The sequence below is a fragment of the Strongylocentrotus purpuratus genome, unplaced genomic scaffold (genome assembly GCF_000002235.5).
Source record: "Strongylocentrotus purpuratus isolate Spur 01 unplaced genomic scaffold, Spur_5.0 spur5_scaffold_17, whole genome shotgun sequence".
In the NCBI taxonomy this organism is placed as follows: domain Eukaryota; kingdom Metazoa; phylum Echinodermata; class Echinoidea; order Camarodonta; family Strongylocentrotidae; genus Strongylocentrotus; species Strongylocentrotus purpuratus.
In genome coordinates this window covers 15,535,698-15,554,556 of record NW_022145602.1, presented here as the reverse complement: position 1 = coordinate 15,554,556, position 18,859 = coordinate 15,535,698, and the positions used below count along the sequence as shown (strand labels likewise).

General features: G+C 37.1%; 1 protein-coding gene across 4 annotated transcripts in view; it reads left to right on the top strand.

Moving 5' to 3' along the window:
- LOC591869 (protein phosphatase 1 regulatory subunit 12A) overlaps window positions 1-18,859 on the top strand; it is a 124,241-nt gene that overhangs the window by 10,714 nt on the left and 94,668 nt on the right. For all 4 annotated transcript variants that reach the window (XM_030987818.1, XM_030987817.1, XM_030987820.1 and 1 more), the window contains exons 2-4: window positions 54-184; window positions 12,730-12,848; window positions 16,460-16,619. In XM_030987818.1, the coding sequence (XP_030843678.1) occupies window positions 54-184; window positions 12,730-12,848; window positions 16,460-16,619 (410 nt within the window). The remainder of the gene's footprint in view (window positions 1-53; window positions 185-12,729; window positions 12,849-16,459; window positions 16,620-18,859) is intronic.

Below are 18,859 nucleotides of genomic sequence, written 5' to 3'. Positions count from 1 at the left end.
TTATTTTCTTATAATAATAATTGTTTTAATCTCTTTCTCTGTCCTCTCTGTAGGCTGTCATCGATGAGAAGATTGACATGGTGGAGTACCTGTTGGAACATGGGGCAGATATAGAAGCACAGGACAATGAGGGCTGGACCGCACTCCATGCCGCGGCTTCCTGTGGATTTGAAGATATTGCAACGTAAGTTGTTTATTCGTATTTGGGTAAAAAGGTTTTCTAACCCCCCTGTTTGGAGTACCGAAATTCATTGTGCCGTAAATCTCTGTGTACAAGACGCACCCCTATTTTTTTTAGAGACTGCCAAGAATTTTTTATTTTTTATTTTTCTTTTGCCAACCCTGTAGGCAGCAAGCCAGGTCCATGTTCGAAAACCCATGGCTTTTCAAAAATTGTATATAAAGTTATGTGATCAGGACACCGTAATTAACATTTTTTTGTCTATAAATAAACATTGTACAGTATAACAAAATGTCGGGTAGAATAAAATGAATGTTTGAGCATTGATAAAGCTTCATCGTCCTGGGCCTCATTTCGCAAAACTTGTCATCAATGACAAATGACAGTTTTTGTTATAATCCAGTGAAATCCTTGCTTCTGATTGGTTATCAGCAGATTTGTGACTGATTTTTGTCATTTGTCATTGAAAATAGACTTTGTGAAACGGGGCCCAGTTCTCATCTGAATGTTGTATTAAACAAAAATTGTATAACTGGGTGATGCTTGTCGCGTTGATGATTGGTCAAGCTTTCATGCCAACTGACCTCTTTAAAACCATGTTGTAGATTCTGTACGCCCTTTTCACACCGTACAATGATTCTTTAAACTGTATGTGTACATTGTTTCTTTGTATGAGTTTTGTATACACATTGTGTAGTCTGAACAGGACTGTAGGTCACAAGGTACAGGGTTTTAATCCCAGCCAAACTCTAGAGTCCTTTGGCAAGACATTAATCTACCTTTGCCACTCTCTACCCAGGTGTAAATGGGTACCTGGTAGCCTGTGCTCAAGTGCTACAGTAGTTACTTTGGCAGATTGGCTACAAGTGAGGTAATAATGGCTAGGTGCCATGAACTTCCCAGCATGACGGATATAAGCACCATGTCGGAAGTTATGATTATATAATGTGGTAGACCACTAAACCACAATGATTTACCACAATTTTTTTAAAAATATGAATGGCAAGTGGGGATGGAAAAAAAGTAGCTGCAGGCTACAGAGGTCCAACACATAATGTACAAGTACTTACAAACAAATGTAGTTATCTGCATGTTATAAGATACAAAAATGTAAAGCGCATTATACTTTTTCTTATCCCAGTGGTTTCCCAGCTCTCACAGCATTTGTGAATGAAGCTTTAGGGAAACTGTGTATTGATGGTTGAAAGGAAAGTCCACCCTGATGTTAAGTTGGTTTTGATAAAAGCAGAAAAATAAGAGAAACGGCTCAGTTTGAGCAAATTCAATTAGAAATAAGAAAGTTGTGAGTTTTTGAAGTTGCGATAAATTCTCCCTACCACATGTAGCTGAAAACAAGCCAACGTGTAGTCGTGTATGTAAGTGGCGCTCTATTTCTATTTTGTAGTCACACGAGCGTCCGGTCCAAACGGGCCACATGCTATTGGACTCGCACTCCAATGACAATAGGACTAAGAATGGGAAAATGTAGTTTTGCCTAAATCTCTAATGATGTAAATTTATTAAAAATGAAGACCTTCAGTAACTTCATATGTGTGACCCTGCTGTATATCACAGGAAATTCTTTAAATTACTGATGATAGCGGACAATCATGGCTTTGGAAAGGAAGCCACTGGTGTTACATTGTGCCAAGTTTTTATGATAGAATTTTTCCAAATGCTAGCGTTTGCCAATGGTGATATTACTTTTAGTTAATTAATAAGATAACTGGTTGTGTATTTTTCAATCAATGAAGATAATGAAGTATCGTAGTATAGCAGAATACCTGTTTTAGAATCACTGGAAGTTATACTCTTTTCACACTGGTTTTGCTTAACCCCGTACTTTGCTTAGCCCCGTACTATCCTTAACCCCGGACTATTTTTTTGGCTTTTCACACTCGCTGTTTTTAGTCCCGTACTAGCGCCTATTCTGGAATAAGAAAACTCCAGCTGTTCTCACTGCATTTCGTTAACCCCGGATATCGTGAATGTTATTATTGGACATACTTCGCATCTGGCCAGCTGCGATACGCTCCATTGCGTAGTACTGGACTATTTTTCGTTTCTGTTCTCATTCATTTGCTTAGCACCGCAATTGCGGGGTTAGCAGGAGTTAGCACCACAATTGCGGAGTTAGCCCTGCTATTTTGCAGGGTTAGTTAACCCCGTACTATAGGTGGGGTTAGCCAACTTTAGCCCACTTTGGTAAAAACCAGTCTGAACAGAAAGTGGAATAGGCTTAACCCTGTACTATAGGTGGGGCTAAGACCCCCCCTTAACCCCACCTATAGTACGGGGTTAAGCAAAATATTGCCAGTGTGAAAACAGTATTAGTGTGTCTACAAAATCCCTGAGGTATCAGAGGCACAATGCATAATGGGAAAGTGTATTGCTTTATGCAGTAGCAAGAATTGAACACAAGTGTCATGATTTATTATTTTTCAAAGAAAATGATTGCATACCAGGGCCCTAGTCTTATAAAGAGCTGTGATTAATCGCAACTTATTTGCGATTGATATTAATCACAAATACATAAGAGATAAGACTAGAGATTGCCATCTTGCGATTGACTCAAATCAATTGCAATTCTTGACAAGACAGGCCCAGATCTCTTTTTTGAGATGTCCAGAGCTTGTTTAAAGCTTTTAAGACTAATTGCTCTCCTTGTCAAATCCCCCCCCCCCCCACTGCTTAATAGTGTACATTAATGAAACTGTATTATTAGATCAATCAGAACAGAATTTGCAATAACTTTATTAGTTGATCATCAGAAATTTTCTGAGTATTGATAATCCCTTTCTTTTTCACAAGGTGACCCTATTCAGGTCATTCTACAAGATGGAAGAGTCCCATATAACTGTCCTATACTCTTCCAACAATAAAACCTGATTTAAACCCATCCTTAATCCCTCCATAATCCTCTTAAACTTAATCTCTCAGTAATCCCTTTCCAATTCTGATTGTGTGTAACTGTGACATTGGCAGGGTCTCTAACACAGCAGTTGCGTTTAAAGGGAGAAATCAATTCCTACCATTATTCAAATTTGAATGATAGGCGCCTTTAAACTTAAACCAACAATAATATACAGGGTAGTATCAGGTATCGACAGTGGGTCTAAATATAGATTTCTCCTGTGCCCGTCTCATAAAGAGTTGCGATTGATCCAAATCAATTACAAGTCCTCTATTAAATCAATCGCAAGTTTGCAGTATCCTATCTCTTGTGTACAAAAATTAAGGCTGTGCATAACTGTGTAATGAGGACACTCCCAGGCTTACAGGCGAATACTCAAATACTTGGACGCCATGTTTTTTTTAAATTTAAAAATATAAAAAAATATTTAAAAAATCAATCGTTGCAGCCTTAGCAAAAAGTATAAACCGTTTTTTTTAGCTGTTACTAGGACTTGTCATTGATATTTGTTATAATATCTCAGTCACACCAGCGTGACCAGCCAACATCAGACTGACAACAGACCAAATTAAAAATTACCCTGAAAGGCCCAAAATCGGTCAGTGAGGAGTCACTTTGGCTGTGTGACACTGGTAGAGGTATCAGGTAGCTTAGACATGTAGTTCTGTAGCTACAGGTATATGGACAAGTCATACTGTACTTTTTATCATGGCAAATTTCATTTGAACCACTACCCTTGCCAGCCCCCTCCGTCAGCACAGAAATAAAACAGTGATAGGCAACAACAGAGTGAGAGCTGACGAGCTGTAAATGTCAGAAGTTAGTCACAAGGATTATCTTTACAGGAGATTTATTTTTGGGACAATCCAAATTACATTGTATGCCTATCATGTCGCTATTGAAGCTATTTTATCTCGTATATTTTTGGATAGACTGCTGATAGTACATCTGTTGTCCTTATAAATAGTACAAGTACTGTACAGTACATGTAGGTCTACATTAGCTTGTGCATGTAAAAATGTAAATTGTTTGCTTGGCCCCACATGTACTTTTTTTTGTTAGTGCTGGTCCTTGCAAAAAGTCAGTGGTTGTTTGCGGGCAACAATAACGTTGGTCAAAGTAGCACTCGTGATATGACAGGTGTCAATTCAATAGCCAAATGAATTATGGATTTTACACTGGTTCTGCTGCCTTTGAATTGTTGTTTTCAAACACAAATGTAATGTACAGTTGTACTTATATAAAGTACACATAGGTAATGTACATATACCATAATTAATGGTTGTTTTTTTTGGTCGACTTTTTATTTGCCAACTTAAAAAACAGTAGAGGACCTAGGATAGAACCTTGTGGTACGCCGTGTAATAGAAGAAAAATTGGAGGAATTATTATTATAAACTACATATTGAAATCTATCAGAAAGATTACTTTCAATCCAAGATGACAGACAAATTTGAGTGTTGTTCTAGTTTCCAAGTGGTGAGTCAACACACCGATTACTAAGCTGGGGAACATTGCCAGGCATAGCGCCAGGTGGAGGGGAATATATCGTAATTCGGCGGCAAAAAGGTGCGGTTAATACACCGTTAATTACGGTACATGAGAGCATATTTTTTGTTTTGTACATGCTTGCTCAGTACTATCTGATGCATGTTGTTCAGTTATCTAAGCAAGTACATGTACATTATCCATCACAAAACGGCCAGCATTCTGTGATCCAAACGATCTCAACGTTTTCAACGTTTTGGCCAGACATGGCAAATGATAATGCGACCCAAAAGATACAAACTTTCATTTAATTTTTTCATCAAATCCTTTACTGCACCCAACTAATAGGGCTGAACAGATTTGGGACAACAGAGGTTAAAGGTTACGAGACTCTAGTCTGCCAAAACAGACTCTCATGTGGCCCTTAAGCGCAATTCCATGAAGTCTTGAGCAGAGCCTAACTCTGCCAGTCTCTGACTTTGTCGGTAGCGGCTGGAGTACAGAGCCTCCATGGGGTGCAGTAGGCTGTGCAATCGACATATTCTTGCAGATCAGACACTGTTGAGCACCACGACTGACTAGGGTTAGAGCATGCAAACTACATGGACTGTCTAGATGATTGCGCTGGTGTCTGTCTGAAGGGTTATGTGTGAGGATGTGGATGCATAGTTGGGGAGTCAGCCAACAGTTGACATGTAGCTTGACCTCTCTAGGATGACAGGCTTGTCTGACATAGCTAGTCTCTCCTACCAGGCCTTCATTTGTCATGAAATGTAACCCCTATTTTTTTTCTTTTTCAGACAGCTGCACACTATTGTGAAATTAGAACTGTAAAATTTTGTGAAGTTTAGAAGTAGTCCACTTTTTTGGAAAGTGAAATGCCTTTGGAATGACACTTGGCAGGCTTGACTTACATTTACGTACATGCATGTACAATGTACATTGTAGATACTCTTTGCTACCAAATATTAATATTTCATTCATAAAGAGGCACCTTCTAGTCATCATTTTTGCAACTAAAGTGAATTGTTTGAAAGATCATAGTAAAAATTGTAGAGCTTCACTCTGCTGTTGAGTGTAATAAAACTAAAAGCATTGGTGTGCAAGAATTGTGAAATTTGCTAGTGGTCCAGATTCCAGAAAATGCGATGTTGCACAATTAAATTGTAATTTCATTCCAACACTCATTTTGGGGTAGTCACAAAAGTTTCTTCTTCAGAAAATGAGTGCTGTTTAGCAAATCGGGAAAGCTCTATATTGCGAATGTTTTCTGGTATAACAGTTTCTTTCTTCAGTTTTGCGAAATTGGGGGTTCTGAAGTTGGAGTGTATGTGTGGGACTGTGGGTGCTAGATACAACTTGACAAAGTTCATTGACCCGAGATGAAAAGGTCATCTAGATGTGATCTTGGGCCCCCCCCCCCATTTGATTTTCTCATGGGCTTTTTTTATGGATGACTTTTCATTACAGCCTTTCATGTACAGTACCTCATTACTTTTGTTGTTGCTTAAATTTTTATTCAAAGTGTACCAAACTACCAATCGCCTGAAGAAATAATTTGTGAACAGCTAGAATGTATAAAATCAACCACAAAAAACCTTCACCTCATATTCTATTGGCTAATGGATTTATAAGGAATGTGAAGAAAATAAATAATGACATAAAACTGCATATGGAACTCTAGTCAGCCCTTGTAGTTGTAGGCCCTCTTTTATGCAAGTGCATAGTGGTCCGTCGTCGAGTTGTCAATTCACTAGTCGCTTTTATGTTCTTTTAAAGTGTATTTAAACTTGCAAAATCTCTTTTCCAAAGTAATATTTGAAGCTCACACATTTATTTTGAACAGCGTATTACCACATGAAATTTACTAATATACAAAAACAATTTGTTTATCTTTGATTGGTAGTATAGAAGTATAAACTTTTTGTCATAAAATGTATAAAATCCTTGATGATTATTTCTTGTGTACAACTTAGCCTACAATGCCTCCATACAATGTACATGTAGTACATTGCATATTCAATTATGAGGTAAACAAACAGTTATTCAAAGTTCATGTTCATGTAAACAAATATGAAACTTGGTCTACATGTAAAATTGTACTTTTGACCTTTCTTGTATTATTAATTATACTGGAATTACAGCCTACATGTAAAATGAGCGGTATTCTATGCAGTGCAATATTTATTGCTTCTATTTCTAATACACCTGTATTCAGTGTACAGGCGTACTTGTACTTGCATGACAGCTAGTGCACGATACGAATGCACCATTTCAATTCATTCCTGAATCGTGATTGTGATAGATCTACTCCATAAATAAAAGTTATTATCAAACCAGATTTATATTCTAAAATGTTTTCATCAATAACACCCAGTGTTACTTGGGATAAACTTGTTCACCTATGTATCTTCAAGTTTACATCACTGAAATGTTGGATTTTTACTATAGCGGACCGACTATCCCTTGTACAACCCCTACATACAGGCTACCCTATGACTGTATGATAGCTCTTATGGTATGCCAACTATGCCCCTGCATTTCCTACACACTGTCTATAGTACATAGTACACTGACACATATTACATGTACACAAGATAGTATATTCCAGTGTACTGCCCTAGCTGTGTATGTATATTACAGGGGGAGTCTTGGGTGTGTGTAAGTGTGTGTGTATTGTGTATTGAATGGTTATGCAGTGATAAGTAAGCACTGTTATGTGTAACAAACAAATCCCCAATACATAAGAGATCAAGAGAGTGTGACCATTTGGATTGTGTTGAGATCCCCTATTTTCTACATAGGGTTTACAATTACATTGTAGTGTAACTTAAAGAAAAAGAGAGAGAATAAAATAAGGTTGTAGTTGTACACAACATGAAGACTGCATGTATTGAGGGGTGTCAAAACTCATAAACTCATCTGATTGATAAATTGATGGAATTTAGGGTAATGATGCCATGGAACATCTTATGCTGATTGGGGCTGTGGTATTTGCAGTTGAGGGAGGGAGCTCTTGCAGTACTAGTAATAGTGGAGGCCGATGTCCCAAGGGGTTTTACAGTGAAAAAGAAAATTAATTGTGAAATTGGATGCTGTTTTTTGAACAATTTTTAACATGTTAGCATTATGAACACTGTCTTTATTTTCATTTGTAGGCCCTATAACCATGGTTTAGTTGAAAGTAATGTAACTAATTTGGATGCTGTATTTTAAATGATTCTTGACATGTTAGCGTTATGTGCATGGGGTTTTACAGTGAAAAAGAAAATTAATTGTGAATTTGGATGCTGTATTTTTAACGATTCTTAAAGCTAAAGACCAGTTATGGTCATGCGATTGCATTGTGAAAGAAACGTTGTGAAATCGATCAGAAAAGGTTGATCATCTTACTTTACTTTACTTTACTTTAATACACGATGTTGTAGGTCTAAGCCTGTTCATCGATCCAGGATTCTTCCATCTTGCATAGATGTACTGCAAGGTTCTGGAATCATCAAAATGATAAGAAATTTGGCCAAGTCTTCATGAAGCTAGAAGCACTGTACACATAAAGATGTATATGGGACTACACACACGTGCGCGACACATGCATTTCATATCTCTCAACAGGCGAGAGGTACACTAATTTACCAAATATATCAATTAGTAGGCGGTTTCCCGTCAAAATTGTTATCATCATGTAATATTCAAAACATATTCTTTCACATGATTGGTAATAAGAGCTTCCATTTCATTTTTTGAAATTGGGGCGTTTCCAATACTGGTCTTTACCTTTAACATGTTAGCACTATGTGCACTGTCTATATCTTGAATTGTAGGCCCATTGAAGGTAACTAGTTGAGTAGATCAGCAGCTCACTTGTACTTGACATCCAGTTTTGTTGATAATTTACATTATTTACACATGGTACTTCAGGGAATACTGCCAACTTTGAATTAAATCTGCACAAATATTTCTTCACGAAATAAGTAAGTGGCGAAAGACAGTTTCATATGTTGTGTGTTGATATTGTTAGTGCCCCTCTAAAGTGTTGGGAACCCCAAATTTGCCAAATATTTTATGGCAAAATTTCACTCACCGTAAATTGTATCATAAGGTGAAAGAGGATGTCATTTAAGACACACTTCTGCAGAGATTTCCCCTCAAAAAAATTTTTGAAGACAAATATTGATAAAAGATAACATATAAATTTGGGTTTCCTGTTGTATGTAGAAAACCTAAATTTTGTATTCTTTCATCAATATTTGTCTTCACATACAATTGTTCTGAAAATCCATGCAGAAATGTGTCTTGAAAATGTCTATAGCGACCACCTAAGGGAAACACAAAAAGTGGCCTTTGTAGACAGGTGGTCACTAAAGCAGGTTTGACGGTATCACACTTTTTGCATTGATTTATTCACGCCTAATTAATTTGTCTTGATTTACATTACAAGTAATCATAATTATGATTTGAAATATTAAAATATTTTGTTGCTCATGGAGTCACAGTAAATTAACTCCCATTAACTACCGAAATACTCCCCTTCCCGGATGGTACCAGTTTCTTTTCGTAAAGTCTGGAGACAAAAGTTTGATTTGACATGTGATAGGAGCTTCCAGACAAGGAAATGCATGTCATATTTTTAGGGTTTACTCCTTTTTCTTCTTCTACAGTAATTCTAAAGAGCAATATCCATATCACAAAATCCATGTAAGTGATTTATTTGGCTTCAGAATCCATTGTCGATGACAATGACAATGTACATGTACATGTATGACATGCTGCTTTTCACAGTGTTTGTTTGATGAAACATGAGTAATTTCTTTTTGTGTGTACATGTACATGTATATCATTCCCCTTTTGATAATCCCTTTTTGTGCTGGTATTCTAGCTACTTTTTTAAAATATAAAACTGGCTACATGAAAATGATATGCTTATTTTTCTTTGTGAGGAATAAGCTTATCAAATTTCCTTCTTTGGGTAAAATCGTGAATCATTGTCCCTGTCAGTAGCAATGAGAGGCTATAGTGATACATTCATGTAATTGTACATGTAGTTTTTATAATTTCATTTTAAATGATAGATTTTACCCTTGAAGTTGAAATGATACGAAGGGGGAAAATACCTACAACTATATTAGTCTTTGCAGTAAGGCCTAAACTAGTTTGAAATTATGAAACTTTGTACATTCATTGCAATTTCTTATGAAGATTAAGTCTTGTTTACATGTGCACAAACTGTTCTAAACCAATCTTGAACATACTGCATATGTGTGTCTTATATTACACATTATTATGTAAGTACTGTAGATACTTTTGTCTCCCTGGATGCCATTCCTTTGGTACACATCGAGTCTTAATATTTTCCAGTATGAAACTCTATGAATCTCAACTTCTTGCAAATTGTTATTAAAGTTTTATAAGTACAAAAAGTTGTATCGTGGTACATGTAGCTGCACTGTTAAAGAGAAGGTTGAGTTCTTGGAAGAGGTGAAAAATAATTTGTGAGCGTTATCATTCTTATTATGCAAGTGTGGAAGAACATCAGATAAGACATGTTCCCTGAAAAGCATGGCTCTTCAAATTACTTCATATTCTAAATAAGTCATGTAATATTGTTAAAATCTAGGGTAGGATTTTTACGCCACGTGTTCATGTAGTCCCATATACATCTTTCTGTGTACAGTGTTTGTAACTTTACCAAACTTGGCCAAATTTCTTATCATGTTGATGATTCCAGAACCTTGCAATACACACAAATTCTTATATGCTAGATGATCAACCTTTTCTGATCGATTCCGCACCGTTTCTTTCACAATGCAATCGCATGACCAGAACTCAACTTCATCTTTAAATAGATTTTGATGTGTAGCTGTGACTGTAAACGAGCCTAGCAAGGCCTGAGCACTACATGTATGTGCCTGGTACACAAGGCTAGCCCCTTGCTGGTATAATAGAAATGAGTAGGGGGGCTGTTGAGTAGTGACAGCATGTATGATCCGATCATTGAAATATTATATGGCCATCTACTAGCTTGTCAGGCTAACTATCTACCATTACATGCCTGTAACCTTACCTACAGCTTGTAATGCCAGTATCCTACTAACTAGCCATACCAAGGCCAAGGCCTAGCTTACAGCCATTGTACTACTTCTTTCTATCTGTCGTATGCATGTAGTCCCATTCTGTGATAATCATGTACCTTTTTAATACATCCCTTAGTCCCAGTAATGTTTAGTTCCAGTAAATGACAGTATCTGTACAATTGTAACGGTAGTAAATGAAACTTGTACACTAATATGTAATTTGTAATTTTGTATAGTAATGAGTTCTGATTTTATGAAAGAAAACTTATCAAGCTACATGTAACACTAGAAACTTTGCTTGCTTAAAATTTTCCACAAATTTTCTTAAAGGTTGTTTAATAATGGGTATAACATACATGAATTGCTGCTCAATTTCGTAGAGGATTAGTGTTTTTGAACTATTTTATAACTTTTTTTGGGGGTGATGAAAGTGTTATTTAAATACAGATAGCTTGCAAGGATTAAATGGATCAATGAAATATGTCATTAAATATATAGTCATAAATTAAGATTTGTACATTCATTTCATATCATAATGACTTGGTTTTCTATGTCCAGTTATTAAAATTTTCTCTATCAAGTATTGTACTAAATGTAAAATATTGGCCAGAGTAGAGAAACGTGTTTGTTACTTCTGTTTCAGTAGCATGTAATGTATGAGGTGTATCCCGGTATTTGAATTACATGCCGATGATTGTGCCAAATTTGTAAAAAATAACCCTTTGATGAGATCATCTTTCAAAATTTTTACAATAATTTTCATGTTCAAGTTTACATAGCAGTTGTTGTCCTTTTGGCCAAACCACATGGAATTCTTGGCTAGACCTGTGGTGTAAATTGTTGTGTTTTGGACACTTGCCCATTTCGCTCAGTTGCATACATGTACAATATTGTGATTCATTTTGTGTGAATAAGATGACCTACATGTACATGTACATAACCACATAAATTGTAGTTCAAAGTTTCTTTAGGTCTATTAAAATAAATCAAATTTTTCTCCTCAAATTTTGATTTTTATTTTCTATTCCTATCTTAATTAAAAATAGAGGTGTATATTAATGAACCGATGCGATTGAAAATGACCCAAATTAACACACACAAGAATGCTAATTTGTACACATAAATAGCAATTCTAAATTACGCATTACATGTATGGTATGTTGTCAATTTAGGGACTTTCATGGTTCTTTATAATTTAAGTTGTGCTCATTCATGAACACATGAATTTGAATGCATTACACAAATATTAGTGCAAGTCCTGGGCCTCATTTCACAAAACTTGTCATCAGTAATAAATGAAAGTTTTATTATTAGCTAGTGTTATCCTTGCTTCTGATTGGTTATCAGCAGATTTGTCACTGATTTCGTCCTTGTTTTCACGAAGTGACGGTAGTGAGGAAAATCGTAACGCAAAGTGAATGCAATTTTTTTTCACTACCATCACTTCGTGAAAATAGCGACGATTTTTGTAATTTTTCATTGAAAAAAGGCTTTGTGAAATGGGCCCTGGTGTATATTGTAGGCCTAAATGCACATCTCTTGTTCTATGTGATTATCTTGAAAGTGTTCAATAAAATAAAATTCAATTTCATTTTCTAAAGTGAACAATATAACTGTTTAATCACTGTGATTAGAAAAATTTGTGTTCACCATTCACCTGCATTTACAATGTCATGTACTGTTTACTGTGTACTACAAGGGGGGCGCGTGTCCTATACATTGTATGCCATCACCCTTGGCCGAATAAAAAATGGGAAATTCCCATTTTTCTAATTTTTGCTTTCATACACAAATATGATTCTCTGTTTTCATGCCTACATTATCCTTGAGCCACTTGTTTGTGGAGGGGTTGATGGGAGTAGAGGAAGTGGAGATGGTGCACATTGTGCGTGAATGAATCTAATGACCGGGGTAATAATATCTATAAAGCGCTTAGAGACGGTATTCCGTATTAAGCGCTATATAAAATCCAGATTATAATCATTATCATTGATGTTCATTTAAACAATTTCATTCAAAACTAAATTCATTGTAATTAAACCAACTTCTCATTTGTCCTTTTCCTTTCTGTGCAGGTATTTAATAGAAAACGGGGCCGACTTAGTAGCATGCAATAATGAGGGGGAATTACCAATGGATTTGGCAGAGGAGGAGGACATGGAGGAATTTTTACAAGATGAAATGGATAAACAAGGTAAGATCACTTCAATTTCATAAATTGCTTTTACTTAGTTCCGTCGCATGTACATTTATTGCTAATAAATAACGAACAATTGTTTAATCTACACTTTAATTATATGTTGATACTTCGTCAATATTTCCAGTAAGCCCGTCATCATCAGATCAAGTTTGCCAAATAACCCGCTATTTTTAGACTCTAGATATAAATCCTGAAGTTCGAATTTGCGTCTTCACCAGACCGTAGATACGCTCATCATAAACTAGCTCGGACGGGTGCAAATTAGCCTGCTATTTGGGAAATAGCGGGATATAGATTTTCCGGGATATTTTCTCGACCAAATTGTACTGCTAATTGCAATTGCGGGCTAATGAAGATGCAAATTAACTGGCTAGTTTGCGATCGGGATAGTTAAAGGAGTGGGTTATTTGGCAAACTCGAGCTGATGATGACAGGCCATTTGACACCCTTTTGTACTATGCTACTGCCATTATGTTGTTTGAGTTCACTTGGTATTGAACCTCCATATGCTTTTGAACAGTGCACAATGAGAATCTTTCAGCCAGGGGTATTGATGATAACATTGTAAAGTACATTGAACTTTTCACAAAATGTGCCATATAAATGTAACATATTATTATTGTGGCGTAACCGGGCTCTGCCGGGGTAGCGTTCTGCCTTGCAGTCTCTCAAAACCCTGTCCACGCTCTCGACAATCATTCATTAACTATCTCTCAGTGGGCCCTCACTAGTTACAGTATTTGGATTTTGTTACATTTATCAAAGTTTGGCATCATTAATTGTTATGTATAAGATTTAACCAAATCTAGTTGAGGTTTTAAGTCAGATTATGTAAAATGAGCAAACTAACTTTTCTGATTCATGGCACGAAAAGTTCAAATTTTTAACAATTTCATTTCTGTATTTAAACTGAATCCTTTCGAGAAACATGTCATTAGACTAACTTCTCATTTTCATTTGGTGACTTTATTCATTGTGTTTTGTTAAAGGATTATATTAAATCTCTCTTATAATGAAAGTTGACATTTGGCATACAATCAGTGGGCCAAGTTAAGTAATGTTTTAAGTACTTATTTAGTCACTTCATTCGCTTTAACGAATATTGGCCAATATTATTGTATGGTATGGTATGAGTTTTGTGCGTTTGAGTGTTGGCATACACAAAACGATATAATTGGTCAGTTTGGCAGACTTTGTTACAAACAATCTTGCTGCCGAATCGAGCCAGCAGGACATTGATATTTAGTTTTGTATAGTGCACATTGAATTTAAAAAGTTAGAATTACAAATGGTTACAAAAGCTTTAAGCTTTTTCATCATCATCATTAACAATTGACCGTCAGTTTGCTGGACTTGTATCATCCTTTTAAGACAATCCCATTTGACCCTTTGCTTCCCAACTGACTGTCTCATACCTTGCATTATATCATCCCTTTAAAACAATCTCTCTTGACCCTTTCCTTCCCAACTGACCATCTCTTCGATGGGGGTGTATCATCCCTTTAAGACAATAGCGCTTGACCCTTTGGTTCCCAACTGTCTGTACCATCCCTTTAAGACAAACGTGCTTGACCATTCGTTACTAACTGACCATCTCATCACTTGGGTTGTATCATCCCTGGGGTTGTATCATCCTTTTATTAAGACAATCCTGCTTGACCCTTCGCTTCCCAACTGACTGTCTTATCCCTGGGGTTGTATCATCCCTTTAAGACAATCGCGCTTGACCCTTGGCTCCCTAGCTGACTCCACATGATGAATTCCTTGTAGAGCAGCTGTAAACGAGTCGTGAGGGTACCACAGCCATAGATACATTCTCATCCTCCTATGCCCCTAATTACATCTCCACATCCCTGGCGACAATGCAGACACAGTGTCTCTGCCAAGGACAGAAGACATTACCACCAACAATTAGACATGGGCTCTCTTTTCCAAAAGGCAAAAGCCAAAGCTCTTTTGAAATCCACTGTTCCAGAAAGAGCTGTCACATATTGAGAGGGCATGTCTACTTTCTCATTCGCCTATGTCCCTAATGTTACATCTCCACATCCCTGGCGACAATACAGACACAGTGTCTCTGCCAAGGACAGAAGACATTACTACCAACAATTAAATGTGGGCTCTCTTTTCCAAAAAGGCAAAAGCCCTTCTGAAATCCACTGAAAAAGAGCTGCCAGTGAGTCTCCCGAATCCCCCTTTTCACAAAAGAGGGCATGTATATATTCTCATACGTCTATGCCCCTAATGTTACATCTCCACATCCCTGGCGACAATACAGACACAGTGTCTCTGCCAAGGACAGAAGACATTACTACCAACAATTAAATGTGGGCTCTCTTTTCCAAAAAGGCAAAAGCCCGCCTGAAATCCACTGAAAAAGAGCTGCCAGTGAGTCTCCCAAATCCCCCTTTTCACAAAAGAGGGCACGATATATTCTCATACGTCTATGCCCCTAATGTTACATCTCCCCATCCCCGGCGACAATACAGACACAGTGTCTCTGCCAAGGACAGAAAGACATTACCACCAACAATTAGACATGGGCTCTCTTTTACGAAAGGCAAAAGCCCTTCTGAAATCCAATGTTCCAGCAAGATGGAGCCGTCACATATAAAGAGGGCATGTATACATTCTCATCCGCCTACATGTAGATGACCCTAATTATCCGTCTCTACATCCCTGGCAACAATGCAGACAAAGTGCATCTCCAAAAGTCACAAGACATTACCACCAATAATTCACTTGTGTGTCTATTTTTCTGAAAGCTCTATTGAAATCCACGGTGCCACTCAAAAATGATAAAAAGTACATGTCACAAGAACTGTACAAAATTCCCTCTTATGAACCAAAAGAGGGATTGTCTACGTCAAATAGTTACCTTGTTCATACCCAACTCCCCTTAAAAACCCAAAGAGATCATTCTCTATATTTACATTGTTGGTTACTGGTCTATATCCCAGAGCTGGCAGCAACAAGAGAGAGGAGAGTGTCTTGTCCAAGTACACAAGATGTTACTATCAATGATGGAATTCTGGTCCATCAAAAAACCTGTCTAAGATCGAATGTGCCAACCGAAATGAGACTTTCTAGAGCTGTTCCAAATCTCCCTTTAGAACCAAAAGAGGACCTTTTAACCTAAAACATTGCCTAATTACATCTCTGCATCAACATCCTTTAGAGGTGTTGTGGTCTAGTGGATAAGTCAACCGACTGCAAATCACAGGGTACAGGTTTTGAGTCCTGCCGTGGCATTAATGTCCTTCGGCAAAACTTTAATCTACATTTGCCACTCTCCACCCAGGTGTTAAATGGGTACCCGGTAGGATGCGAAAGCTAATGTGGTTAGATGAGCAAGTGTGGGCTTGTAAAAATGACGCCTGGCTGGAATGCTCCCAAGGGAGTGGATAAAGTGCATACATTGTGTGCGGGTAAGCCTGAATATGATGACCGGGGTAATAATATAACTGTAAAGCTCTTAGACACATCGTTGATGTATTAAGCGCTATATTATTATTATTATTATTTTGTCATGAAAATGATTAGTCAATTTTTCATTTTAATGCAAGATGTTGTATTTTTCTGTTCTTCTTTTCCTACTCCTTTAGATTTAGACGTAGATCAGGCAAGAACGGAGGAGCATGACAAGATGCTAGAAGACGCCAAACAATGGGTCAACAGCAAAAAAGTCACGGATAGGCGGCATCCAAAAACAGGTGCCACCTCCCTCCATGTCGCTTCAGCTAAGGGATATATCAAAGTTATGGAGTAAGTATTTATTGTGATTATTATCAAGATGATTAGTAGTCAAAACTACAAAATTGAAGAATTTTTTTTATCTTGCACTCGTAAAGGAAACCAAGCCTCAAAATCTTAAAATTGGCAAAACTTGGACTTAAGTCAATTGTATCAATTCGTCAGCGTTTTAACCAACCGACGAATATAAACAGGTTCATAATACCGCCAACGAACATGTTGTCCTTATTATGAACCGACGAATCCTTATAGTAATATATATGACGGATTCGTTGGTTAATAAAAACGCAGAAGATTTATTGTTTCCCTTGCAAATTGGCTCGCTGGAAAAGGTATTGGGTAATGTTTTAGATGATGTATTTGAAATGATTCTCATAATTTTCATTGTATTTTGTTCAAAGAAATTGTGTATAGAAAAATGTCAACACACCACTATGCTAAAGACAATGCATTTGACTGTTAGACGAAACGGTATCCATGACGGATGTTCAAAGCGATTCGGCACTAGGTGTATTTGATTCTATGAATTGAAAAATAGAAATTGGAGAAAAACGTCAGCAACATTGCCAATTTAAAGATGAAAACTCCGTCCATCCCCTGGGGAAAATATTATCCTCAAATGGGTGGGACAAGTGGTACTGCTAAAAGTGCAAATATTTCTGAAAGGACTAGGAAATGTGTTCCTTGAAAACTTAAAAATTGTTGATATTTTTGCTCATAAGAACATTAAATGTGGAAGAAAACATAATTGGCAACATTGTCAGTTTGAAAATGACAAATTGAACTCAAACAATGATAAAAGTTATTCTTGGCGGGTTGGAGAAGTGCATTGCCACCATCAGTACATAGCATGTAGAGGGTGAATTGCTTTTTAGCCTACAACCAGTTTGTCTACTAACCAATTAGTCTATTCCCCATATGGTCCACACCCAGCCAGTCTACCATCCACATAGTCTAAACATTATTTCGTCTACTTATCATTTGGTCTAATGGCCATTTAGGCTAATAGTCATTTGGTCTAATTCCCATTTGGTAATTGCTGTTTGATCTACAACCAATTGGTCTATTCCCATATGGTCCACACCCAACCAGTCTACCATCCACATACCGGTAGTGTACAAATTATTTTGTCTACTTATCATTTGGTCTAATGACCATGTAGGCTAATATTCATTCGGTCTAGTATCCAATAAGTCTACAACCCATTTGGTCTATCACTCATTTGGTCTAATTACCAGTCTAATCTCCAGTTTGCCCAATGCCCATTTTGTCGACTATCCATTTGGTCTAGTAATCATTTAATCATGAATAATAATCATCAAATGATTATCAGTCCATGTGGATAGAAGACTGCTGGGTGAAGACCACATGGGAATAGACCAATCGGGAAGTAGACGAATGACTTGTAGACTAAATGGCTATAAACCTTTACAGTGCATTCCCTTGATCAGACGGCTAGATCGGGGAGATCTTCCAGCAGTCGGCCTTTCTGTCATCTCTGTTGATAGGGCAGGGGGCCTGGGGATGCTGGAAAAACAAAACAAGAAAACTTTGACTAAGTGCTAAGTAATCTCCACCTTGTGGTCCTTCTGACGTCATCCCGTGAAGACTCCGACCCCTGACCCCCCTCCCCCGCACATGGGTGTCCCTATGACAGTCTACGAGCAAGGCTGTTTGATTAGTGTGTCATCTCAAATTGGCAACACTTATATTTCTGTTTATTGCTTCACTTTTCTAATCAACCAAATATCATATTTTTAAAAGATTATAAATGGACAGAAACTGTCTGAAAAATAAAAAAATAATTTCACTTTATATTGCGTGGTTATCTACTTATAAACGTGTTGCCAATTTAAGAATGTAATGTATTTTCAAAGACACATATCCTTCTCAAATTCCTGGCAATGCAAGTAAAAGTTCAGCCTACTTGGTCAGGAAAACTTGTTTTGTTTTAAGTAATCCTCACTTTGTAGTCTCAGACTTGCCCTTGCACAAGGGCGTTTGCTTTATCCTAACCATTTTAAGAAAGGAATTATATTTATAAAGGGTTTATAGACTAATGACCATTTTCTTCAAATTTACAACATTTGAAAAGAATGTTTCTCAGATTCTGCTGGCTTTCGATCAACGTCTTGCATGTCCATACTGAATACTACTGAAGAGAAATATAAACGCTTGATCCAAGCATGTAGAGGTGTTGTGGTCTAGAAAATACGTCACTGGACTGTGGATCGCACGGTTCCTAGTACTAG